Raw genomic sequence first — 26,177 nt, forward strand, 5'->3', positions numbered from 1 at the left:
GGAGGGGAGAGGAGAAAACCCAGTCCTTCATCACCGTCACGGGGGCCCTCATGACAGTAAATGCCCTGATCTGTTCTGGTGATAACAGTTCTTGAGCTCCTTCTGGGTGGTACGCCGAAAACCTTCGCCTGGTTAAGTACCCAGGTTACCCATTACCTCCTGGGATATTAGGACAGGAAATTTGAGGCCTGATCTGACTGGATCTTGGTGGACAGCCCACAGCGGGTAAAGAGTAGGGTTAATCCCTCCGCCACTACCTTGCAGAGAGAGCTCTCAGGAAGTGGCCTCTGCGAATCAGGTAGCCCCATTCAGCATAGTAAGATTGTGCTGGTGTTTTGGGCAGCATTTCCCGCGCAGTCCACTGGCACCTTGCTGAAGGGGAAAGGCAGGGGAATCAGAGGGTCAGGCTTACTTGCAGGTGCCTTTTCCCCACTGCCTGACAGGTGAGGCCACGTCGTTATGGAGGTGCAAACGGTGGCTTCTGCAGGTTTGGGTTTCTTGTATACCGATACATCCAGCTGTCGACTGTGAATCTGTGGAATTTGCTATCCCAAAGTGTGGTGGATGCTGGGACAGTGAGTAAATTTAAGGATGAGTTGGACAGATTTTTAATTGGTAATGGGATGAAGGGTTATGGGGAGAAGGCAGGAAAATGGGGATGAGGAGCATATCAGCCATGATCAAATGGCGAAGCAGACTCGATGGGCCAAATGGCCTAATTCTGCTCCTATATCTTATGAACGCATGTGGTGATACCCTCGATTATCTCCCTCGATACCTGGGCAGCACCACTACCTGCAAAGGGGAGAGGGGTGATGGTCTAGTGGTATTATCGCTAGACTATTAATCCAGAAACTCAGCTAATGTTCTGGAAACAGGGTTCGAATCCCACCACAGCAAATGGTGGAATATGAATTCAATTAAAAATATTTGGATTAAGAATCTACTGATGACCATGAAAGCATTGTCGATTGTCGGAAAAACCCATCTGGTTCAGTAATGCCCATTAGGGAAGGAAATCTGCCATCCTTACCTGGTCTGGCCTACATGTAACTCCAGACCCACAATGTGGTTGACTCTCAACTACCCTCCAAGCGCAACTAGGGATGGGCAATAAATGGTGGCCAGCCAGGATGTCCCACAAATGAATAAAAAAAATTACTGTCCACTCGCTCTGCATCTGCTTCAGTTTGGGAAGTCTGTGCTAACTTGAAGTGCTGTGTCAGCTTGCTGAGCAGCAGCCAGAGGAGACCTCTATGACATCTTCAGGTCATCTAAACTCCCCAGAAAGATTTCGGAAAACCAGATGGCTGGCTCGTCCGTCTGCTGCGGCGTTTAGGGGGCTTGTTTGGCCACAGGCCAGGTCACTACACAGTCGGGAAAAATGCCAGGGACTTTCTCCTGCAACTGCTCGATTCCCCCGAACTGACTCAGCTTCTCTGATATCCCCAGTAATGTTAGCAGCTTTAATCCGCCAGGTTATTGTTGAGAAGCAGGTCAACCTCCGTCCAGGGTTAAACTGGGTTTCAGAGATACCGATCCTGAAAGAATTTGATTTGATTTATTGTCACATTATTCTTGTGTGCTATACAGACAAAGCATACTGTTCATAGAGAACAAAATGAGGAGTGCAGAATGTAGTGTTATGGTCATAGCTACGTGTAGAGAAAGATCAACTTAATGCAGGATAGGTCCATTCAAAAGTCTGACGGCAGCAGAGAAGAAGCTGTTCTTGAGTCGGTTGGTACGTGATCTCAGACTTTTGGATCTTTTTCCCGACGGAAGAAGGTGGAAGAGAGAGTGTCCGGGGTGCGTGGGGTCCTTAATTATGCTGGCTGCTTTGGTGAGGCAGCTGGAAGTGTAGACAGAGTCAATGGATGGGGGGCTGGTTTGCGTGATGGATTGGGCTACATTCGCAAATTTTGTAGTTTCTTGCGGTCTTGGGCAGATCAGGAGCCATCCCAAGCTGTGATACAACCAGAAAGAATGCTTTCTATGGGGCATCTCTAAAAGTTGGTGAGAGTCGTAGCTGACATGCCAAATTTCCTTAGTCTTCTGAGAAAGCAGAGGCATTAGTGGGCTTACTTAACTATAGTATTGGCTCTCGACCCTTTCTATTTTGTCCCCGTTGATGTAGACAGGGGAATGTTCTCCCCTACGCTTCCTGAAGTCGATGACTATCATCTTCGTTTTGACATTGAGGGAGAGATTATTGTTGCTGCACCAGTTCACCAGATTCTCTATCTCATTCCTGTACTCTGTCTCGTCATTGTTTGAGATCTGTGTTAGCAAACTTGAAAATCGAATTGGAGAGGAATTTGGCCACACAGTCATAGGTGTATAAGGAGTATAGTAGGGGACTGAGAACACAGCTTTGTGGGGCACCGGTGTTGAGAATGATCGTGGAGGAGGTGTTGCGTATCCTTACTGATTGTGGTCTGTGGGTTAGGAAGTTCAGGATCCAGTCGCGGAGGGAGGTGCCGAGGCCCAGGCCACGGAGTTTGGAGATGAGTTTCATGGGAATGATGGTGTTGAAGGCTGAGCTGTAGTCAATAAATAGGAGTCTGACATAGGTGTCTAAGGTTGCACTCCAGGTGCACCCTGTAAAAAAGTATGGGCATGTAGTCTCGCTTGGGTGACACAGTGGTTAGCACTGCTATCTCAGCGCCAGGGACCCGGGTTTGATTCCTGCCTCGGGTCATTGTCTTTGTGGAGTTTGCACATTCTCCCTGTGTCTGCATGGGTTTCTTCCGGGTGCTCCGGTTTCCTCCCACAGTCCAAAGATGTGCGAGTTAGATTAATTGGCCATGCTCAATTGCCCGTTAGTGATGGAGGATTAGCAGGGTAAATATGTGGGGTTTACGAGGATAGAACCTGGGTGGGATTGTTGCTGGTGCAGGCTCGATGGGCCGAATGGCCTCCTTCTGCACTGTAGAGATTCTTAGAACATAGAACAGTACAGCACAGAACAGGCCCTTCGGCCCACGATGTTGTGCCGAGCTTTATCTGAAACCAAGATCAAGCTATCCCACTCCCTATCATCCTGGTGTGCTCCATGTGCCTATCCAATATTCTTGATACCCTTTACTGACACTTTGGCCTGTACTGCAGTCTCTGGGAGGAAGAAGGCAGCATGTTTTACTGGCCTTACCTCCACAAAGACATGGTGAGGTTCTGTTAAACCTGCTTTATCTGTCAGCAGTAGAGATTGTCTGGCTCCACTACCCCACAGTATTGATACTAACTTTCCCGCCTTGCTCTGGGAAATGGGGACACCTTTCCATTTAACACTATATCCTTGTGACCCTCAGGGATTTTGTTAGTCTCTCACTCTCGGTGGGTGCGCTTACAGGGACTTGCTACAGCAATCTGAGCCATAGCCTGGCCTGCTGTCTTCTCTGCCTCACTCTCTTTCTGCACAGTGCTCGTGTATCCCAATAAATCCCACGGTCGTTCCCTGTGGCTTCCAACAGTCGGCTCAAAGATGTGCGGAGTTGCGGCAGTTGGCAGACACTCCTTGCCTCAGCGCCATCCTCTCTGTCCCGAGGGGTCCCTGTGTTTTCAGTCTTCCCTTCTATCCCCCAAGTGCTCGGTTTCCACTCCCACCTCCCACACTCCCACCTCCTATCCTTCCAGATTGTTGGGGGTGATTTTAGAAGAGTTTCTTTTGGGATGAGGGCTTTAGGACGATCTCAATCAGTCGGAGGTGCTGCCTGTCTGGCGCTTGCCACTTTCTGTTCCTCGCTGCATGTTTTCACTGGGAGAGGGAATTAATTTTTAAATTCTTCATGGAGCATTATTTCTCAAAGGTTTTCACATGTCTCCTAGTCCCGAAGCACTTGTTCCCAACGAGCAAATGAGAACTGCTTTAGCCATTCAAATGCGATGTACATCCTGTTCTGCTGCTTTCAGAGGGAGTAACAGTTTTAACAACACCAGGTTAAAGTCCAACAGGTTTATTTGGGAGCAAATACCATTAGCTTTTGGAGCGCTGCTCCTTCCCCGAAGGAGCAGCGCTCCGAAAGCTAATGGTATTTGCTACCAAATAAACCTGTTGGACTTGAACCTGGTGTTGTTAAAACTGTTACTGTGTTTACCCCAGTCCAACGCCGGCATCTCCACATCATGGCTTTCAGAGGGAGCAGAATTCCTGATGGGACACTTCCGGCACTAGCCCATCTGCACTTAAGATAGCCTACATTGCCATCTCATAGTTCAGCTGAACTCTTGACTGAAAGCTTACTTAGCAACAGCACTATGCTTTCTACTGCTCTCCCCACCTACTGAGTGACTCAAAAGAGATGAAGGGAGGCACGGTAGCGCAGTGGTTAGCACTGCTGCCTCACAGCTCCAGGGACCCGGATTCGATTCCTGGCTTGGATTACTGTCTGTGCGGAGTCTGCAAGTATTCCCCGTGTCTGCATGGGTTTCCCCCTCAGTCCAAAGAAGTGCAGGTTAGGTTGATTTGCCATGCTGAATTGCTCCTTAGTGTGAAGGGGATTCAAGTATTTTTTTCAGTAGGGGATTAGTAGGGTAAATACATGGGGTTATGGTGATAGGGTCTGGATGGGATTGTTGTCGATGCAGACTCGATGGGCCGAATGACCACCTGCACTATTGGGATTCTACGATTCTTTGAAGGCCTCTATCTCATTCTCATCAAACTTGGGGATTAAATGGGCAAACTAGAACAACTCTGTACTCAGACCTAAGCAAGGGGTACCACCAGTACACACAGGAGACCTGTCCCTACGCAGTCCCAGCCTCTGCACTTCTCTCCCTTTCTCTCTCTCTCTTTCCCTTTAGAATTCCGGCTCTAACTGTGTTTTGTTTTTAAGCTGGGCTGTCTGCAGGAGCTGAGTTTTCCCGTTTAGAAAGACTTATCGTATTTGTTTAAAATTTGTAATTACTGAATGTTCCTCAGTAGTAAGGCCACAGTTGGAATACTGTGTACAGTTCTGGTCACCCTATTATAGAAAGGATATTATTAAACTAGAAAGAATGCAGAAGAGATTTACTAGTATGCCACCGGGACTTGATGGTTTGACTTATAAGGAGAGGCTGGATAGATTGGGACTCTTTTCCTTGGAGCGTAGGAGGCTGAGGGGTGATCTTATAGAGGTCTATAAAATAATGAGGGGCACAGATCAGCTGGATAGTCAATATCTTTTCCCAAAGGTAGGGGCCTAAAACTAGAGGGAATAGGTTTAAGGTGAGAGGGGAGAGATACAAAAGTGTCCAGAGGGGCAATGTTTTCACACAGAGGGTGGTGAGTGCCTGGAACAAGCTGCCAGAGGTAGTAGTAGAGGCGGGTACAATTTTGTCTTTGGAAAAAGTGTTTAGACAGTTGCATGGGTATAGAGGGATATGGGCCAAACATGGGCAATTGGGACTAGCTTAGGGGTTTAAGAAAAAAAGGGCGGCATGGACAAGTTGGGCGAAGGGCCTGTTTCAATGCTGTAAACCTCTATGACCTCTAGTTGAAACTTAATTGCTTATTTATTTTGTGCTCTGCTAGCCCCGGGTGTTTGGGGGGGGTTTAAGGCTGGTGTTTGTTTGTGATTTATTTTTAAAAAGAAAAAATGAAACAGGAATAACAGAAATAAGCAATTACATTTCAACTGAGGAACATTCGGTGATTACAAATTTTAAACAAATACGATAAGTCTTTCTAAACGGGAAAACAACTCGGCTCCTGCAGACAGCCCGGCTTAAAAACAAATCACAGTAAGAGCCGGAATAACAGGAATATGTTGCATGACAGAGGAAGGGAATGAGAAGCAAGTCCGTTTTCAGCCACAAGTCCAGTACGTTTTTAAATGGCCAAACAGGGAGTCCGTGAACTTGTATCATTTCCCTTTCTGTAGCAAAGGTATGGAATTTTTCACAAATCCAGTATAACACAGTTAATATTCAAATCTGAAAGTCTGACCAGCAAACTGGTCAGAGATGTTATTTAACACAAGATAATGGGCGGCACAGTGGTTAGCACTGCTGCCTCACAGCTCCAGGGACCTGGGTTTGATTCCTGGCTTGGATCACTGTCTGTATGGAGTTTGCACGTTCTCCTCGTGTCTGCGTGGGTTTCCTCCGGGTGCTCCGGTTTCCACCCACAATCCAAAAATGTGAGGGTTAGGTTCATTGGCCATGCTAAATTGCCCCTTAGTGTCCCGGGATTGCGGAGTAAATATGTGGGGTTGCAGGGAATAGGGCCTGGGTGGGATTGTTGCCGGTGCAGATTCGATGGGCTGAATGGCCTCCTTCTGCACTGTAGGGATTCTATGATACAGCAAGTTAATGAGCTACTCAAAGTTATGGAATAAATTGGCATGTGGGTATCAACTTAACAGGGTGTGATTTGGATTACAAAACAAGATTCATTGGGTATAAAAATAATCCCTTATTTTGGTAATTTGATTGTCCGACCCACTACCTTGAATGTAGAATGTATAATCTCTCCTTTTGGGTAACATGAAGAGATCAGAAGTCGTAAGTTAGGCAAAGCAAGTTGTACTGTGAAAGGAATATCCAGCAAATCAGGTCAAAAATATGCAGTATAGTTGAGGAACTATATCACGTATAGAATATGGGTGTATTGTGGTTAGCATCGCTGTCTCACAGCGCCAAGGACCCGGGTCCGACTCCCGGCTTGGGTCACTGTCTGTGCGGAGTCTGCACATTCTCCCCATGTCTGCGTGGGTTTCCTCCGGGTGCTTCGGTTTCCTCCCACAGTCTGAAAGATGCGCTGGTTTTGGTGCATTGGCCGTGCTAAATTCTCCCTCAGTGTACCCGAACAGCCACCGGAGTGTGGCAACTAGGGGATTTTCATAGTAACTTCATTGCAGTGTTAATGTCAGCCTACTTATGACGCTAATAAATAAACTTTAAAACTGTTTCATCCTGCAATGACATTGATTCAAAGGCTGGAGTTTGATCCACACCAGGGCCGGTAGTGATTGGCTAATTTTGTGTTACTTTTGGGTGGACACGTTGAACTCAGGCTGAGAGTTGGATAAGAATATAAGAAATAGGAGCAGGAGTAGGCCATCTAGCCCCTCGAGCCTGCCCCACCATTCAATAAGATCATGGCTGATCTGAAGTGAATCAGTTCCACTTACCCGCCCGCTCCCCATAACCCCTAATTGCCTTACCGATCAGGAATCCATCTATCCGTGACTTAAACATATTTAACGAGGTAGCCTCCACCACTTCAGTGGGCAGAGAATTCCAGAGATTCACCACCCTCTGAGAGAAGAGGTTCCTCCTCAACTCTGTCCTAAACTGACCCCCCCTTTATTTTGAGGCTGTGCCCTCCAGGATAAATGAGGCAAGAAGTTGCATTTGTGAAAATGGTGTGCTGTTCTGGGGTAGTTTGAATTTATCTCACAATGTATGCTTGCACTGCTCTGGAAGCTGGAAGGAAAGGAGGTCAGTAGTAAAAAGGTGACGTTTCGGAGGTCTTGCGTGTCTGCTGCTGGAGCAATTGCTGTTTTTCTTTTTGACCATATAAACCATCTCATAGTTTTACAAAATAGTGCAGAAGTCTGTATGAGCTAACTGATATTTGGATTCCCGGGAGGGAGGGAGGAACACAGAAAATTACAATCATCAGGGAAGTGGTATTGAACTGTTGGGGCTGTGGGCTGTCCAATCCCCTGGTCCAGATGGACTTCAGCGCAAGGTCATAAAAGAAGTGGCTGGTGAGATAGTTGATGCATTGATTTTAAATTTCCAAAATGCTCCAGATCCAGAAACAATTAGGTTGGAATTTAGCCAATCTAACTGCTTTATTCAAAAAGGGGAGGGAGACAGAAAGCAGGAAATTACAGGCCAGTTAGCCTAACATCTGTCATTGGAAAATGTTAGAAGCCATTATTAAAGATGTTACAGCAGGGCACTTAGAAAAATTCAAGACAATCGGGTAGAGTCAACATGGTTTTGTCAAAGCGAAATCATATTCGGCGTTATTGGCATTCTTTGAAGGAGTTACATATGCCGTGGATAAAGGGGAACTGGTGGTTTTCAAAAGGTATCTGATAAGTTGCCACATCAAAGCTTATTGTGCAAAATAAATGCCCATGGTGCAAGGGGTTGCGTATTGCAATGGATTGACGATTGGCTAGCTAACCAGAAACAAAGTTGGTATAAATGGGTCTTTTTCTGGTTGGCAGGATGTGACAAGTGATTTACCACAGGGATCAGCGCTGGGACCTCAAATTTTTACCATTTATATAAATGACTTGGATGAAGGGACTGAAGGTATGGTTGCTAAATTTGCTAATGAGACATCGGCAGGAAATTATGTAAAGAAGTTACAAAGGAACGTAAGCTCGGTTAAGTGAGTGGGCAAGAATCTTGCAAATGGTGTATAATGTGGGAAAATGTGAAATTGTCCATTTTGTCAGGGAGAATACAAATAAGTTTATTTGATTTATTATTGTCACGTGTATTGGGATACAGTGAAAAGTATTGTTTCTTGCGCGCTATACAGACAAAGCATACCGTTCATAGAGAAGGAAAGGAGAGAGTGCAGGATGTAGAGTTATAGTCATAGCTAGGATGTAGAGAAAGGTCAAGGTAGGTCCATTTCAAAAGTCTGATGGTAGCTGTTCTTGAGTCAGTCGGTACGTGGCCTCAGACTTTTGTCTTTTTCCCAATGGAAGAAGGTGGGAGAGAGTTTGTCCGGGGTGCGTGGGGTCCTTAATTATGCTGGTTGCTTTTCTGAGACAGCAGGAAGTGTAGATGGAATCAATGGATGGGAGGCTGGTTTGCGCGATGGACTGGGCTTCATTCATGACCCTTTGTAGTTCCTTGCGGTCTTGGGCAGAGCAGGAGCCATACCAAGCTGTGATACAACCAGACAGAATGCTTTCTGTGGTGCATCTGTAAAAGTTGGTGAGAGTCGTAGCTGACATGCCAAATTTCCTTAATCTTCTGGGAAAGTAGAGGCGTTGGTGGGCTTTCTTAACTATAGTGTCGGCATGGGGGGGGGGGGGGGGGGGGGTTGTTGGTGATCTGGACACCTAAAAGCTTGAAGCTCTCAATCATTTCTACTTAGTCCCACTTGATGTAGATAGGGGCATGTTCTCCACTATGCTTCTTGAAATCAATGACTATCTCCTTCGTTTTATTGGCATTGAGGGAGAGGTTATTGTCATTGCATCATTTATTATCTAAATGGTGAGAGATTGCAGAGCTCTGAGATGCAGAGGGATCTGGGTGTCCTTGTGCATGAATCACAAAAGGCTAATATACAGGTATAGCAAGTAATTAAGAAAGGTAATAGAATGTTATTGTTTCTCGTGAGGGGAATTGAAGACAAATGTTGGAGGGCTATGCTCCAGTTTGACAGGAATGAGACCACATCTGGAGTATTGTGCACAGTATTGGTCTCCTTATTTAAGGAAAGATGTAAATGTTTTGGAGCAGTTCAGAGAAGGTTCACTAGACTAATACCAGGAATGGGCGGGTTGTCTTATGAGGAAATGTTGGAGAGGTTAGGTTTGTATCCACTGGAGAGGTATTGACAGGGTGGATGTGGACAGGATGTTTCGTCTTGTGGGAGAATCTAGAATCGGGTCACTGTTTAAAAATAAGGGGGTCACTCATTTAAGACGGAGATGAGGAGAAATGTTTTCTCTCAGAGGGTGGGGAGTCTCTGGAACTCTCTTCCTCAAAAGGCAGCGGAAGCAGAGACTTTGAATATTTTTAAGGCTGTGCTGGATAGATTCTTGATTAACAAGGGGGTGAAAGGTTATTGGGGGTCGGCAGGAATGTGGGGCTGAGGTTACAATCAGATCAGACATGATCTGATTGAATGGGGGGGGCAGGATCGAGGGGCCGAGTGGCCTACTCTGCTCCTAATTCAGATGTATGCAACTGTATGAAGCTAATATCGCAGAACATATTAATGTTGAACTTGAGATTTTCCTGTGTGCCCACCTGAGGATGTGAGTAAATAAATCTCTCGTTTATTCAATATGAAGAAAGTTTGAACACCTGCAATCATTCTCGAAGTTTTCTTAGTTGAATTAATATGCAAAACATGACAACTGGGTAATGAGTTGTCAAATATAAGCAGAAGAAGGTTCAAACCAGCTATGGTATGCTACAAATGTTTGTTTTACAAAACCACTACATTTCCTATTGTAACCTCCCCATGCCCGCAAAGCAAATGTTTGCAGTTCTGGAGAGGCACTGGCTTTAAGTGTGGATGTTTTTTGGCTCTTCAGTGTTGTAAACTCAAGAAAACCACTGGCTGGCCTTTTTTAAAGTAAGTTTCTTTCTAGGGAACAACTTTCTTTCCCAACTCCAACTCTCTCACTGTCTGAGACATCTAACCCCGAATGTTAGCCCCCCCTAAGTTTCTGTTCCAACCACGTGAGGAGGGGTAAAAATTGACTTCCCTAATTTACCCTCTAAATCGGTTGCGAATTTAGGGAGGGTGTGCTTTGCCAGTACTGCCGGAGTCCTACTTAGCACACTTACAGATTGTAAAGAATTAATCTGACAGGTTTTCTGAATTAAAATCAAAGGAATTTAGAATTTAAACTCATTTTTCTTTAATCTAGGTAAATTGTGACCATCGCTAATATGTCATACACATTCCCTGAGCCGCACGCACGTCAGACGTAGAAGAGATATTTTACCATTTGCGAAGAAGATAAACATTCAAAGCAGTACATGGTTAACTGTCCTTTCAGTGCTCTCAATGTAGTTATTCCACATTGCGGCCATTTTGTTCAGTTGTCTCCCTATTGTATGGAGCAGATTTCCATGTTTTATTCCAAAATGATCTCGGTTTGCGGTAGATTTCTCTTCTCAGGATGGTTACTTTGCAAATCCAGACATGATACTTTCCAGAGAGAGATGGTCTTTTCAGCCTCTTGGCATAACATTTCCATCTCTCTGGCATGGTAAAAGTTCTTAAAAAGCCTTGCTGGCTGTATATTCTAGAGGAATTTTATTATTGCCTCTGCTGAGGCCATTTTGTTTTTTGCAGAACTGGTAATTACATTTTGATGTCTTGTCAAACGTTTGAAGAGTAACCGTGTAAAAGCTAGCAGGAGATGGGGTCTTATAGGCATGGAGGGAGTTAAAAATTTGTGCCTTTTCATCCCACTAGGGTGCAATGCAAGTTAGAGTCATAGAGATTTACAGCATGGAGACAGGCCCTTCGACCCAACTTGTCCATGCCGCCCTTTTTTAAAAATCCCTAAGCTAGTCCCAATTGCCCGCATTTGGCCCATATCCCTCGATACCCATCTTACCCATGTAACTGTCTAAACGCTTTTTAAAAGACAAAATTGTACCCACCTCTACTACTACCTCTGGCAGCTTGTTCCAGACACTCACCACACTCTGTGTGAAAACATTGCCCCTCTGGATCCTTTTGTATTTCTCCCCTCTCACCTTAAACCTATGCCCTCTAGTTTTAGACTTCCCTACCTGTGGGAAAAGATATTGACTATCTAGTTGATCTATGCCCCTCATTATTTTATAGACCTCCTATAAAATCATCCCTCCGCTTTCTACGCTTCAGAGAAAAAAGTCCCAGTTTATCCAGCCTCTCCTTATAACTCAAACCATCAAGTCCCGGTAGCATCGTAGTAAATCTCTTCTGCACTCTTTCTAGTTTAATAATATCCTTCCTATAATAGTGACCAGAACTGAACACAGTATTCCAAGTGTGGCCTTACCAATGTCTTGTACAACTTCAACAAGACGTCGCAACTCCTGTATTCATGCTGAATGCCTTCTTCACCACTCTGTCCACCTGTGACTCCACTTTCAAGGAGCTGTGAAGCTGTGCCCCTAGATCTCTTTGTTCTGTAACTCTCCCCAATGCCCCACCATTAACTGAGTAAGTCCTGCCCTGGTTCAATCTACCAAAATGCATTACCTCGCATTTGTCTAAATTAAACTCCATCTGCCATTCGTCAGCCCACTGGCCCAATTGATCAAGATCCCGTTGCAATCCGAGATAACTTTCTTCACTGTCCACTATGCCACCAATCTTGGTGTCATCTGCAAACTTACTAACCATGTCTCCTAAATTCTCATCCAAATCATTAATATAAATGACAAATAACAGTGGACCCAGCGCTGATCCCTGAGGCACACTGCTGGTCACAGACCTCCAGTTTGAAAAACAACTCTCTACAACCACCCTCTGGCTTCTGTCAAGAAGCCAATTTTGTATCCATTTAGATACCTCGCCCTGGATCCCGTGAGATTTAATCTAATGCAACAACCTACCATGTCAAAGGCCTTGCTGAATGATGAAGTCCATGTAGACAACATCAACTGCGCTGCTCTCATCTACCTTCTTGGTTCCCCCTTCAAAAAACTCAATCAAATTTGTGAGACATGATTTTCCACTCATAAAGCTATGCTGACTGTCCCTAATCAGCCCTTGTGTCTCTAAATGTCTGTAGATCCTGTCTCTCAAAATACCTTCCAACAACTTGCCCATCACAGATGTGAGGCTCACCGGCCTGTAGTTCCCAGGCTTCTCCCTGCACCCCTTTTTAAACAAAGGCACAACATTTGCCACCCTCCAATCTTCAGGCACCTCACCGATGACTAACGATGATTCAAATATCTCTGCTAGGGGACCCGCAATTTCCTCCCTAGCCTCCCACAATGTCCTGGGATACACTTCATCAGGTCCCGGGGATTTATCTACCTTGATGCGCTTTAAGACTTCCAGCACCACCTCCTCTGTAATATGTACACTCCTCAAGACATCACTATTTATTTCCCCAAGTTCCCTAACATCCATGCTTTTCTCAACAGTAAATAAAAGTTGTATATTTGGATGGCTGGCAGCTTTTTAATTGTCTTAATGGGATTAAAGTTTATTAAAAACCCAGCCAGCAAAAAAAGGGCATTAGACATTGTACCTTTTTCTTTAAAAAAAGCGAAACCTCAAAACAAGCAGCACTTACTCAGCAATAACCTGCTCAGTGTCACTCAGTTCCTGACCTCATTACAGCCTTGGTTTAAACATGGGCAAAAGAACGAGTTAAGGTGAGAATGACTGCCCTGGACATCAAGGCTGCATTTGACTGAGTCAGGCACCAAGGAGCCCTCGGAAAACAGGAGTCAGTAGGAATCGGGGAGGGGGGGACGAACAACTCCACTAGTCACGGAGTCATACCTGGCACAAAGGAAGAGGGTTGTGATGGTTGAAGGTCAATCATTTATCTCAGCTCCAGGACATCTCTGCAGGAGTTCCTCAGGGTCATTCCAAGGGCCAATTATCCTCAGCTGCTTCATCAATGACCTTTCTTCCATCAGAAGGTGATAAATAGGCATGTTCACAGATTGCACAATGTTCTACATCATTTGTGGCTCCGCAGATCTGAAGCAGTCCATGTCCATATGCAGAATGAGCTGTACAATATTCAAACTTAGGCTGACAAGTGGCAAGTAACATTCACGCCCCACAAGTGCCAGACAAGAGAGAATTTAACCATCTTCCCTTGACATTCAATGGCATTACCAATAGCATTACCATCACTGCTTGTTTCATCTGCTCGATCTACATCTTGGGGTTACCATTCACCAGAAATTGAACATAAATACTGTGGCTACAAGAGCAGGTCAGAGGTTGGAAATTCTGTGGTGAGTAACTCACCTCCTGATTCCACAAGTGACAAGTCAGGAGTGTGCTGGAATACTCCACACTTGCCTGGGTGAGTGCAGCTCCAACAACACTCAAGAAGCTCAACACCATCCAGGACAAAGCAGCCCCCTTGATTGGCACCCCTTCCACAAACATCCACTGACGCATAGTGTGTACCATCTACAAGATGCACGGTGACAGTAATTAGCACTGCTCCCTCACAGCGCCAGGGACCCAGGTTTGATTCCTGGCTTGGTCACTGTCTGTGCGGAGTCTGCACGTTCTCCCCGTGTCTGTGTGGGTTTCCTCCGGGTGCTCTGGTTTCCTCCCACAGTCCGAAAGATGTGCAGGTTTGGTGGATTGTCCATGCTAAATTCTCCCTCAGTGTGCCCAAACAGGCGCCGGAGTGTGGCAACTAGGCGATTTTCACAGTAACTTCATTGCAGTGTTAATGTAAGCCTACTTGTGACACAAATAAACTTAAAGATGCACTGTAGTATCTTCCAAATCCATACCATTACCACCTAGAAGGACAAGGGCAGCAGATACCTGGGAACACCACCACCTGGATGTTCCCCTCCAAGTCACTCACCATCCTGACTTGGGAATATATCACCGTTCCTTCACTGTCGCTGGGTCAAAATCCCAGAATTCCCTTCCCAACAGCACTGGGAGTGTACCTACACCTCAGGGACCGCAGCGGCTCATGATCACCTTCTCAACAGGTAATGAGGAATGGGCAATAAGAGCAGGCCTAGCGAGCAACGCCTCCATCCTGTGAACAAATAATTGAAACTAAAACTCACCCTGATTCATCCCCAACTCCGCAGAGAACCCACCCCGATCCCTGTAACCTCATCCCCAATCATCTTTAAACCCACCCGCAACCCTCATAAACTCACCATAACACTAATCTCACTCCGATCTGCTGGGGATTGACACTGAGGCTAATAATCTCCACTGCTTGTCTCCACCCCACCATTTCATAGGTTGAAGGACAATCCCTCCTCTCCGATGAGAGATGAGCCCCTGGCTGGATCGGCAGTGCACCTTTGTGATTCTGGTGGCTTCGCAGTTGTGCTTCCTGGTCTACTATTCCTTTGGGGGACTCCAGAGCGTGGTCGCCTTCTTCTGGGGTGGCGAGCCCACCTGGGACTACACAAAGACTCATGATGTCTACACCAACCTCAGCCTAATTCAGAGGCCCATCGCTGGCACCCAGGGCCTGCCCGACTGCCCGGACAAGTCACCATATCTGGGTAAGGCCAGAAGCACTGAGCTCAGCGGGATGGCACCACATTGTGAGGGGGTGTATGGAAGACAGGAAGCAAGAGGGGACATCGGGACGGATGGGGAGACCAAGGAGACATTAGGATGGACAGGGAGGGCAGGGGAGGGCGAGGGGTCGGTGAGAGGGGGGTGGGGGGTTGGCGAATGTGAGGGGCTGTTAGGATGGACAGGGAGACCGAGGAGATAGATGGGAAGCATGAGAGAACGGACGGGGAGCAGGAGGGATGTTTGGATGGACAGGGAGTGCAGGAGACAAACTAGAAACGTGAAGGGACGGAGGGAGGGGCGGCGGGTGTGAGAGGACGGAGGGAGGGGCGGGTGTGAGGGGACGGAGGGAGGGGCGGGTGTGAGGGGACGGAGGGAGGGGCGGGTGTGAGGGGACGGAGGGAGGGGCGGGTGTGAGGGGACGGAGGGAGGGGCGGGTGTGAGGGGACGGAGGGAGGGGCGGGTGTGAGGGGACGGAGGGAGGGGCGGGTGTGAGGGGACGGAGGGAGGGGCGGGTGTGAGGGGACGGAGGGAGGGGCGGGTGTGAGGGGTCGGAGGGAGGGGCGGGTGTGAGGGGACGGAGGGAGGGGCGGGTGTGAGGGGACGGAGGGAGGGGCGGGTGTGAGGGGACGGAGGGAGGGGCGGGTGTGAGGGGACGGAGGGAGGGGCGGGTGTGAGGGGACGGAGGGAGGGGGGTTGTGAGGGGACGACGGAGGGAGGGTGGGGGGAGTGAGGGGACGACACGGAGGGAGTGGGGGGGACGGGACGGAGGGAGTGGGGGGGACGGGACGGAGGGAGTGGGGGGGACGGGACGGAGGGAGTGGGGGGGACGGGACGGAGGGAGTGGGGGGGACGGGACGGAGGGAGTGGGGGGGACGGGACGGAGGGAGTGGGGGGGACGGGACGGAGGGAGTGGGGGGGACGGGACGGAGGGAGTGGGGGGGACGGGGCGGAGGGAGTGGGGGGGACGGGGCGGAGGGAGTGGGGGGGACGGGACGGGGCGGAGGGAGTGGGGGGGACGGGACGGGGCGGAGGGAGTGGGGGGGACGGGGCGGAGGGAGTGGGGGGGACGGGGCGGAGGGAGTGGGGGGGACGGGGAGGAGGGAGTGGGGGGGACGGGGCGGAGGGAGTGGGGGGGACGGGGCGGAGGGAGTGGGGGGGACGGGGCGGAGGGAGTGGGGGGGACGGGGCGGAGGGAGTGGGGGGGACGGGGCGGAGGGAGTGGGGGGGACGGGGCGGAGGGAGTGGGGGGGACGGGGCGGAGGGAGTGGGGGGGACGGGGCGGAGGGACCGAGGGGGGTGGGGGTGGGCGGGACCGAGGGGAGGGGGGTGGGGGGTGGGGGGTGTGGGGTGGGCGGGACCGGGGGGAGGGGGGTGGGAGGTGTGGGGTGGGCGGGACCGGGGGGTGGGGGGTGTGGGGTGGGCGGGACCGGGGGGTGGGGGGTGTGGGGTGGGCGGGACCGGGGGGTGGGGGGTGTGGGGTGGGCGGGACTGGGGGGTGTGGGGTGGGCGGGACCGGGGGGTGGGGGGCGTGGGGTGGGCGGGACCGGGGGGTGGGGGGTGTGGGGTGGGCGGGACCGGGGGGTGGGGGGTGTGGGGTGGGCGGGGGTGTGGGGTGGGCGGGGGTGGGGGGTGGGGGGTGGGCGGGACCGGGGGGTGGGGGGTGGGGGGTGGGCGGGACCGGGGGGTGGGGGGTGGGCGGGGGTGGGGGTGGGGGGTGGGGGTGGGCGGGACCGGGGGGTGGGGGGTGGGCGGGGGTGGGGGTGGGGGGTGGGGGGTGGGCGGGACCGGGGGGTGGGGGGTGGGCGGGACCGGGGGGTGGGCGACACCGGGGGTTGGGCGGGACCGGGGGGGTGGGCGGGACCGGGGGGTGGGGGGTGGGGGGTGGGCGGGACCGGGGGGGTGTGGGGTGGGCGGGTCCGGGGGGTGGGGGGTGTGGGGTGGGCGGGACCGGGGGGTGGGGGGTGTGGGGTGGGCGGGACCGGGGGGTGGGGGGTGGGGGGTGGGCGGGACCGGGGGGTGGGGGGTGGGGGGTGGGCGGGACCGGGGGGTGGGGGGTGTGGGGTGGGCGGGACCGGGGGGTGGGGGGTGTGGGGTGGGCGGGACCGGGGGGTGGGGGGTGTGGGGTGGGCGGGACCGGGGGGTGGGGGGTGTGGGGTGGGCGGGACCGGGGGGGGAGGGGTGTGGGGTGGGCGGGACCGGGGGGGGAGGGGTGTGGGGTGGGCGGGACCGGGGGGGAGGGGTGTGGGGTGGGCGGGACCGGGGGGAGGGGTGTGGGGTGGGCGGGACCGAGGGGAGGGGGGTGTGGGGTGTGGGGTGGGGGGGACCGAGGGGAGGGGGGTGTGGGGTGTGGGGTGGGGGGGACCGAGGGGAGGGGGGTGTGGGGTGGGGGGGACCGAGGGGAGGGGGGTGTGGGGTGGGCGGGACCGAGGGGAGGGGGGTGGGGGGTGTGGGGTGGGCGGGACCGAGGGGTGTGGGGTGGGCGGGACCGAGGGGAGGGGGGTGGAGTGGGTGGGACGGAGGGGGGGAGGTGTGGAGTGGGCGGGACGGAGGGGGGTATGGGGTGGAGTGGGTGGGATGAGGGGGAAGGTGAGGGAGGATGAGGGGACGGAGGAGGGGAATGTGAGCTGAAATCTTCACCAGTCTCTCTTCTCCCTGCTCTCCCTCCAGTTGGTCCACTCAGTATCCAGTTCGATCGCATCCCACCACTTGCTGTCATTCAGGAGAGGAACCCCCTGATCCAGGAGGGTGGGTTTTACACCCCACCCAACTGCATGCCTCAGTACCGCACAGCTCTGATTGTGCCTCACCGCAATCGGGAGACTCACCTCCGCAACTTCCTCTACTATCTCCACCCCTTCCTGCAAAGGCAGCAGCTCCAGTATGGCATCTACGTCATCCATCAGGTGAGGCAATTGTTACCCTCCGCCCATCCCTCTCTCTGCCAAAGCTGCACTTTCACAGCTCTCTCTCTCTCTCTCTCTCTCTCCCCCCACCCCCCCACCTTCTCTGTGTGCCTGTGCACTCACTCACTTCCCAGGCAGGCAACCAGACTTTCAACAGGGCCAAGCTTCTCAACGTTGGGGTGAAGGAGGCGCTGCGAGATGAAGAATGGGACTGTCTCTTCCTGCACGATGTTGACCTCATCCCGGAGAATGACCACAACCTGTATGTCTGTGACCCCCAAAATCCCAAACACGTCTCCATTGCCATGAACAAATTCGGATACAGGTGAGAACACACACTGAAATCACTATTAAAGGAGTGTTCCCTCACACCCGGGCTCACACACACTGAAATCACTATTAAAGGAGTGTTCCTTCACACCCGGGCTCACACACACTGAAATCACTATAAAAGGAGTGTTCCTTCACACTCAGGCTCACACACACTGAAATCACTATTAAAGGAGTGTTCCTTCACACTCAGGCTCACACGCACTGAAATCACTATTAAAGGAGTGTTCCTTCACACCCGGGCTCACACACACTGAAATCACTGTTAAAGGAGTGTCCCTTCACACCCGGGCTCACACACACTGAAATCACTGTTAAAGGAGTGTTCCTTCACACCCGGGCTCACACACACACTGAAATCACTATTAAAGGAGTGTTCCTTCACACCCAGGCTCTCACACACTGAAATCACTATTAAAGGAGTGTTCCTTCACACCCAGGCTCACACACACTGAAATCACTATTAAAGGAGTGTTCCTTCACACCCGGGCTCACACACACTGAAATCACTATTAAAGGAGTGTTCCTTCACACCCGGGCTCACACACACAGAAATCACTATTAAAGGAGTGTTCCTTCACACCCGGGCTCACACACACTGAAATCACTATTAAAGGAGTGTTCCTTCACACCCGGGCTCACACACGCTGAAATCACTATTAAAGGAGTGTTCCTTCACACCCGGGCTCACACACACTGAAATCACTATTAAAGGAGTGTTCCTTCACACCCAGGCTCACACACACTGAAATCACTATTAAAGGAGTGTTCCTTCACACCCGGGCTCACACACGCTGAAATCACTATTAAAGGAGTGTTCCTTCACACCCGGGCTCACACACACTGAAATCACTATTAAAGGAGTGTTCCTTCACACCCGGGCTCACACACGCTGAAATCACTATTAAAGGAGTGTTCCTTCACACCCGGGCTCACACACGCTGAAATCACTATTAAAGGAGTGTTCCTTCACACCCGGGCTCACACACACTGAAATCACTATTAAAGGAGTGTTCCTTCACACCCGAGCTCACACACACTGAAATCACTATTAAAGGAGTGTTCCTTCACACCCGGGCTCACACACACTGAAATCACTATTAAAGGAGTGTTCCTTCACACCCGGGCTCACACACACTGAAATCACTATTAAAGGAGTGTTCCTTCACACCCGGGCTCACACACACTGAAATCACTATTAAAGGAGTGTTCCTTCACACCCGGGCACTCACACACTGAAATCACTATTAAAGGAGTGTTCCTTCACACCCGGGCTCACACACACTGAAATCACTATTAAAGGAGTGTTCCTTCACACCCGGGCTCACACACACTGAAATCACTATTAAAGGAGTGTTCCTTCACACCCGGGCTCTCACACACTGAAATCACTATTAAAGGAGTGTTCCTTCACACCCGGGCTCACACACACTGAAATCACTATTAAAGGAGTGTTCCTTCACCCCGAGGCTCACACACACACTGAAATCACTATTAAAGGAGTGTTCCTTCACACCCGGGCTCACACACACTGAAATCACTATTAAAGGAGTGTTCCTTCACACCCAGGCTCACACACACTGAAATCACTATTAAAGGAGTGTTCCTTCACATCCGGGCTCACACACACTGAAATCACTATTAAAGTAGTATTCCTTCACACCCGGGCTCACACACACTGAAATCACTATTAAAGGAGTGTTCCTTCACACCCGGGCTCACACACACTGAAATCACTATTAAAGGAGTGTTCCTTCACACCCGGGCTCTCACACACTGAAATCACTATTAAAGGAGTGTTCCTTCACCCCGAGGCTCACACACACTGAAATCACTATTAAAGGAGTGTTCCTTCACACCCGGGCTCTCTCACACTGAAATCACTATTAAAGGAGTGTTCCTTCACACCCGGGCTCACACACACTGAAATCACTATTAAAGGAGTGTTCCTTCACACCCAGGCTCACACACACTGAAATCACTATTAAAGGAGTGTTCCTTCACACCCGGGCTCACACACACAGAAATCACTATTAAAGGAGTGTTCCTTCACACCCGGGCTCACACACACTGAAATCACTATTAAAGGAGTGTTCCTTCACACCCGGGCTCACACACACTGAAATCACAATTAAAGGAGTGTTCCTTCAGACCCAGGCTCACACACACTGAAATCACTATTAAAGGAGTGTTCCTTCACACCCGGGCTCACACACACTGAAATCACAATTAAAGGAGTGTTCCTTCAGACCCAGGCTCACACACACTGAAATCACTATTAAAGGAGTGTTCCTTCACACCCGGGCTCACACACACTGAAATCACTATTAAAGGAGTGTTCCTTCACACCCGGGCTCACACACACTGAAATCACTATTAAAGGAGTGTTCCTTCACACCCGGGCTCACACACACTGAAATCACTATTAAAGGAGTGTTCCTTCACACCCGGGCACTCACACACTGAAATCACTATTAAAGGAGTGTTCCTTCACACCCGGGCTCACAGACACTGAAATCACCATTAAAGGAGTGTTCCTTCACACCCGGGCTCTCACACACTGAAATCACTATTAAAGGAGTGTTCCTTCACACCCGGGCTCTCACACACTGAAATCACTATTAAAGGAGTGTTCCTTCACCCCGAGGCTCACACACACTGAAATCACTATTAAAGGAGTGTCCCTTCGCACCCGGGCTCACACACACTGAAATCACTATTAAAGGAGTGTTCCTTCACACCCGGGCTCACACACACTGAAATCACAATTAAAGGAGTGTTCCTTCACCCCGAGGCTCACACACACTGAAATCACTATTAAAGGAGTGTTCCTTCACACCCGGGCTCACACACACTGAAATCACTATTAAAGGAGTGTTCCTTCACACCCGGGCTCACACACACTGAAATCACTATTAAAGGAGTGTTCCTTCACATCCGGGCTCACACACACTGAAATCACTATTAAAGTAGTATTCCTTCACACCCGGGTTCACACACACTGAAATCACTATTAAAGGAGTGTTCCTTCACACCCGGGCTCACACACACTGAAATCACTATTAAAGGAGTGTTCCTTCACACCCGGGCTCACACACACTGAAATCACTATTAAAGGAGTGTTCCTTCACACCCGGGCTCTCACACACTGAAATCACTATTAAAGGAGTGTTCCTTCACCCCGAGGCTCACACACACTGAAATCACTATTAAAGGAGTGTTCCTTCACACCCGGGCTCTCACACACTGAAATCACTATTAAAGGAGTGTTCCTTCACACCCGGGCTCTCACACACTGAAATCACTATTAAAGGAGTGTTCCTTCGCACCCGGGCTCACACACACTGAAATCACTATTAAAGGAGTGTTCCTTCACACCCGGGCTCACACACACTGAAATCACTATTAAAGGAGTGTTCCTTCACACCCGGGCTCACACACACTGAAATCACTGTTAAAGGAGTGTTCCTTCACACCCGGGCTCACACACACTGAAATCACTATTAAAGGAGTGTTCCTTCACCCCGAGGCTCACACACACTGAAATCACTATTAAAGTAGTATTCCTTCACACCCGGGCTCACACACACTGAAATCACTATTAAAGGAGTGTTCCTTCACATCCGGGCTCACACACACTGAAATCACTATTAAAGGAGTGTTCCTTCACACCCGGGCTCACACACACTGAAATCACTATTAAAGGAGTGTTCCTTCACACCCGGGCTCTCACACACACTGAAATGAGGGTATAGTTGGGTGGATTAGCAAATTTGCTGATGACACCAAAGTCGGTGGTGTGGTAGACAGTGAGGAAGGGTGTCGTAGTTTGCAGGAAGACTTAGACAGGTTGCAAAGTTGGGCCGAGAGGTGGCGGATGGAGTTTAATGCGGAGAAGTGTGAGGTAATTCACTTTGGTAGGAATAACAGATGTGTTGAGTATAGGGCTAACGGGAGGACTTTGAATAGTGTGGAGGAGCAGAGGGATCTAGGTGTATGTGTGCATAGATCCCTGAAAGTTGGGAATCAAGTAGATAAGGTTGTTAAGAAGGCATATGGTGTCTTGGCGTTTATTGGTAGGGGGATTGAATTTAGGAGTCGTAGCGTTATGTTGCAACTGTACACAACTCTGGTGCGGCCGCACTTGGAGTACTGTGTGCAGTTCTGGTCCCCACATTACAGGAAGGATGTGGAGGCTTTGGAGAGGGTGCAGAGGAGGTTTACCAGGATGTTGCCTGGTATGGAGGAGAGATCCTATGAGGAGAGGCTGAGGGATTTGGGATTGTTTTCGCTGGAAAGGCGGCGGCTAAGAGGGGATCTTATTGAAACATATAAGATGATTAGAGGTTTAGATAGGGTGGATAGTGATAGCCTTTTTCCTCTGATGGAGAAATCCAGCACGAGGGGGCATGGCTTTAAATTGAGGGGGGGTAGTTATAGAACCGATGTCAGGGGTAGGTTCTTTACCCAGAGGGTGGTGAGGGATTGGAATGCCCTGCCAGCATCAGTAGTAAATGCGCCTAGTTTGGGGGCGTTTAAGAGATCCGTAGATAGGTTCATGGACGAAAAGAAATTGGTTTAGGTTGGAGGGTCACAGTTTTTTTTTGTTTTTTTTTAACTGGTTGGTGCAACATCGTGGGCCGAAGGGCCTGTTCTGCGCTGTAATGTTCTATGTTCTATGTTCTAAATCACTATTAAAGGAGTGTTCCTTCACACCCGGGCTCACACACACTGAAATCACTATTAAAGGAGTGTTCCTTCACACCCGGGCACTCACACACTGAAATCACTATTAAAGGAGTGTTCCTTCACACCCGGGCTCACACACACTGAAATCACCATTAAAGGAGTGTTCCTTCACACCCGGGCACTCACACACTGAAATCACTATTAAAGGAGTGTTCCTTCACACCCGGGCTCACACACACTGAAATCACTATTAAAGGAGTGTTCCTTCACACCCGGGCACTCACACACTGAAATCACTAATAAAGGAGTGTTCCTTCACACCCGGGCTCTCACACACTGAAATCACTATTAAAGGAGTGTTCCTTCACACCCGGGCTCTCACACACTGAAATCACTATTAAAGGAGTGTTCCTTCACACCCGGGCTCACACACACTGAAATCACAATTAAAGGAGTGTTCCTTCAGACCCGGGCTCACACACACTGAAATCACTATTAAAGGAGTGTTCCTTCCCACCCGGGCTCACACACACTGAAATCACTATTAAAGGAGTTTTCCTTCAGACCCGGGCTCACACGCACTGAAATCACTATTAAAGGAGTGTTCCTTCACACCCGGTCTCACACACACTGAAATCACTATTAAAGGAGTGTTCCTTCACCCCGAGGCTCACACACACTGAAATCACTATTAAAGGAGTGTTCCTTCACATCCGGGCTCACACACACTGAAATCACTATTAAAGGAGTGTTCCTTCACCCCGAGGCTCACACACACTGAAATCACTATTAAAGGAGTGTTCCTTCACATCCGGGCTCACACACACTGAAATCACTATTAAAGTAGTGTTCCATCACACCCGGGCTCACACACACTGAAATCACTATTAAAGGAGTGTTCCTTCACACCCGGGCTCTCACACACTGAACTCACTATTAAAGGAGTGTTCCTTCACACCTGGGCTCACACACACACTGAAATCACTATTAAAGGAGTGTTCCTTCACCCCGAGGCTCACACACACTGAAATCACTATTAAAGGAGTGTTCCTTCACACCCGGGCTCTCTCACACTGAAATCACTATTAAAGGAGTGTTCCTTCACACCCGGGCTCACACACACTGAAATCACTATTAAAGGAGTGTTCCTTCACACCCGGGCTCACACACTGAAATCACTATTAAAAGAGTGTTCTTTCTCACCCGGGCTCTCACACACTGAAATCACTATTAAAGGAGTGTTCCTTCACACCCGGGCTCACACACACTGAAATCACTATTAAAGGAGTATTCCTTCACACCCGGGCTCACACACACTGAAATCACTATTAAAGGAGTGTTTCCTCACACCCGAGCTCACACACACTGAAATCATTATTAAAGGAGTGTTCCTTCACATCCGCGCCCACAGTGAAATCTCTATTAAAGGAATATTCCTGGATAAATATTTAGCTTGATATTTTCTTGTGAACCTGACACTCTGTTTAATCCTGCAGGCTTCCGTACAAAACGTACTTTGGTGGGGTATCGGCAGTTACTCCAGAGCAATATCTCCAGATGAATGGCTTCCCCAATGAATATTGGGGCTGGGGTGGGGAGGATGATGACATCGCGACCAGGTAATCCCCACCCTGATATCTGTTCTGTATCTAAACCATCCCAAACCCCTCGATTAGCTTCCAGTCTGTAACTCACTCCCGGGTATCTGTTATTCTATATATAAACCATCCCGAACCCCTCGATTAGCTTCCAGTCTGTAACTCACTCCCGGGTATCTGTTATTCTATATATAAACCATCCCAAACCCCTCAATTAGCTTCCAGTCTGTAACTCACTCCCGGGTATCTGTTATTCTATATATAAACCATCCCGAACCCCTCGATTAGCTTCCAGTCTGTAACTCACTCCCGGGTATCTGTTATTCTATATTTCAACCATCCCAAACCCCTCAATTAGCTTCCAGTCTGTAACTCACTCCCGGGTATCTGTTATTCTATATATAAACCACCCCGAACCCCTCGATTAGATTCCAGTCTGTAACTCACTCCCGGGTATCTGTTATTCTATATATAAACCACCCCAAACCCCTCGATTAGATTCCAGTCTGTAACTCACTCCCGGGTATCTGTTATTCTATATATAAACCACCCCGAACTTCTCGATTAGATTCCAGTCTGTAACTCACTCCCGGGTATCTGTTATTCTATATATAAACCACCCCGAACCTCTCGATTAGATTCCAGTCTGTAACTCACTCCCGGGTATCTGTTATTCTATATATAAACCACCCTGAACCTCTCGATTAGATTCCAGTCTGTAACTCACTCCCGGGTATCTGTTATTCTATATAAACCACCCTGAACCCCTCGGTTAGATTCCAATCTGTAACTCACTCACGGGTATCTGTTATTCTATATATAAACCACCCCGAACCTCTAGATTAGATTCCAGTCCGTAACTCACTCCCAGGTATCTGTTATTCTATATATAAACCACCCCGAACCTCTCGATTAGATTCCAGTCTGTGACTCACTCCCGGGTATCTGTTCTATATATAAACCAGCCTGAACCCCTCGATTAGATTCCAGTCTGTAACTCACTCCCGGGTATCTGTTCTATATATAAACCACCCCGAACCCCTCGATTAGATTCCAGTCTGTAACTCAGAGCTATGTGACTGCTAAGGGAGATTAACTATGAGATTAAGGGGGGGATACTGGCTTTGGGATATCGAGGGGTGGGTAGGTGGGAACTGAGAGAGATCATGGGGGAAGAGGGTGACACAGAATGTCAGCGATCGAAGAGGGAGTGGAAGAATATGAAATGAGAGAGTTGAATGACGGTCCGAGATTGAGGGAAGAGAGACTGGAGGGGAGAGAGCGAGGCTGAAAGGGAGCGAGTTCCAGACATCGGACTATCGAATTCTCACTGTTAAATGTTCCTATTGTCTTGTTGATCTTACTGTTCTCATTTTCATTCATATATCATTCTCTCTCCCATGCCCTCACTCCTTTCGGTCTTCCTGTATCACTCACTCTCACCCTGTTTCCTTCAATGTTCCAGGGACGTGAATGTGTGAAGGTGAGTTTTATACAGTCACATAGTAACTCCAGCCGATCCACCCCCAGCACCTTGTTACTGACTGTATCTGTATTGATGTTAATCCAGCTCCCTCACACTCACTCAGTAACCCCTCTCCCCCAACACCCTGTGTTACTGACTGTATCTCTACTGATGTTAATCCAGCTCCCCCTCATTGTCACTCAGTAACCCCTCTCCCCCAGCACTCTGTGTTACTGTCTGTATCTCTACTGATGTTAATCCAGCTCCCCCTCATTGTCACTCAG

General features: G+C 49.5%; 1 protein-coding gene across 2 annotated transcripts in view; it reads left to right on the plus strand.

Moving 5' to 3' along the window:
- The window catches only part of LOC144487925 (beta-1,4-galactosyltransferase 3-like), a 30,053-nt gene extending 5,517 nt beyond the window's left edge, over positions 1–24,536 (plus strand). Inside the window, exons 2-5 of one of the 2 annotated variants that reach the window (XM_078205980.1) lie at positions 14,620–14,889; positions 17,576–17,811; positions 17,946–18,136; positions 24,327–24,525. In XM_078205980.1, the coding sequence (XP_078062106.1) occupies positions 14,652–14,889; positions 17,576–17,811; positions 17,946–18,136; positions 24,327–24,453 (792 nt within the window). In that variant the 5' untranslated portion in view covers positions 14,620–14,651 and the 3' untranslated portion in view covers positions 24,454–24,525. Of the gene's footprint in view, positions 1–14,619; positions 14,890–17,575; positions 17,812–17,945; positions 18,137–24,326 lie in introns of both variants that reach the window. The other variant, XM_078205981.1, reaches the window with a different exon arrangement.
- The last annotated feature ends 1,641 nt before the right edge of the window (positions 24,537–26,177 follow it).

This window comes from Mustelus asterias, unplaced genomic scaffold (genome assembly GCF_964213995.1).
Source record: "Mustelus asterias unplaced genomic scaffold, sMusAst1.hap1.1 HAP1_SCAFFOLD_1135, whole genome shotgun sequence".
Taxonomy (NCBI): Eukaryota; Metazoa; Chordata; class Chondrichthyes; order Carcharhiniformes; family Triakidae; genus Mustelus; species Mustelus asterias.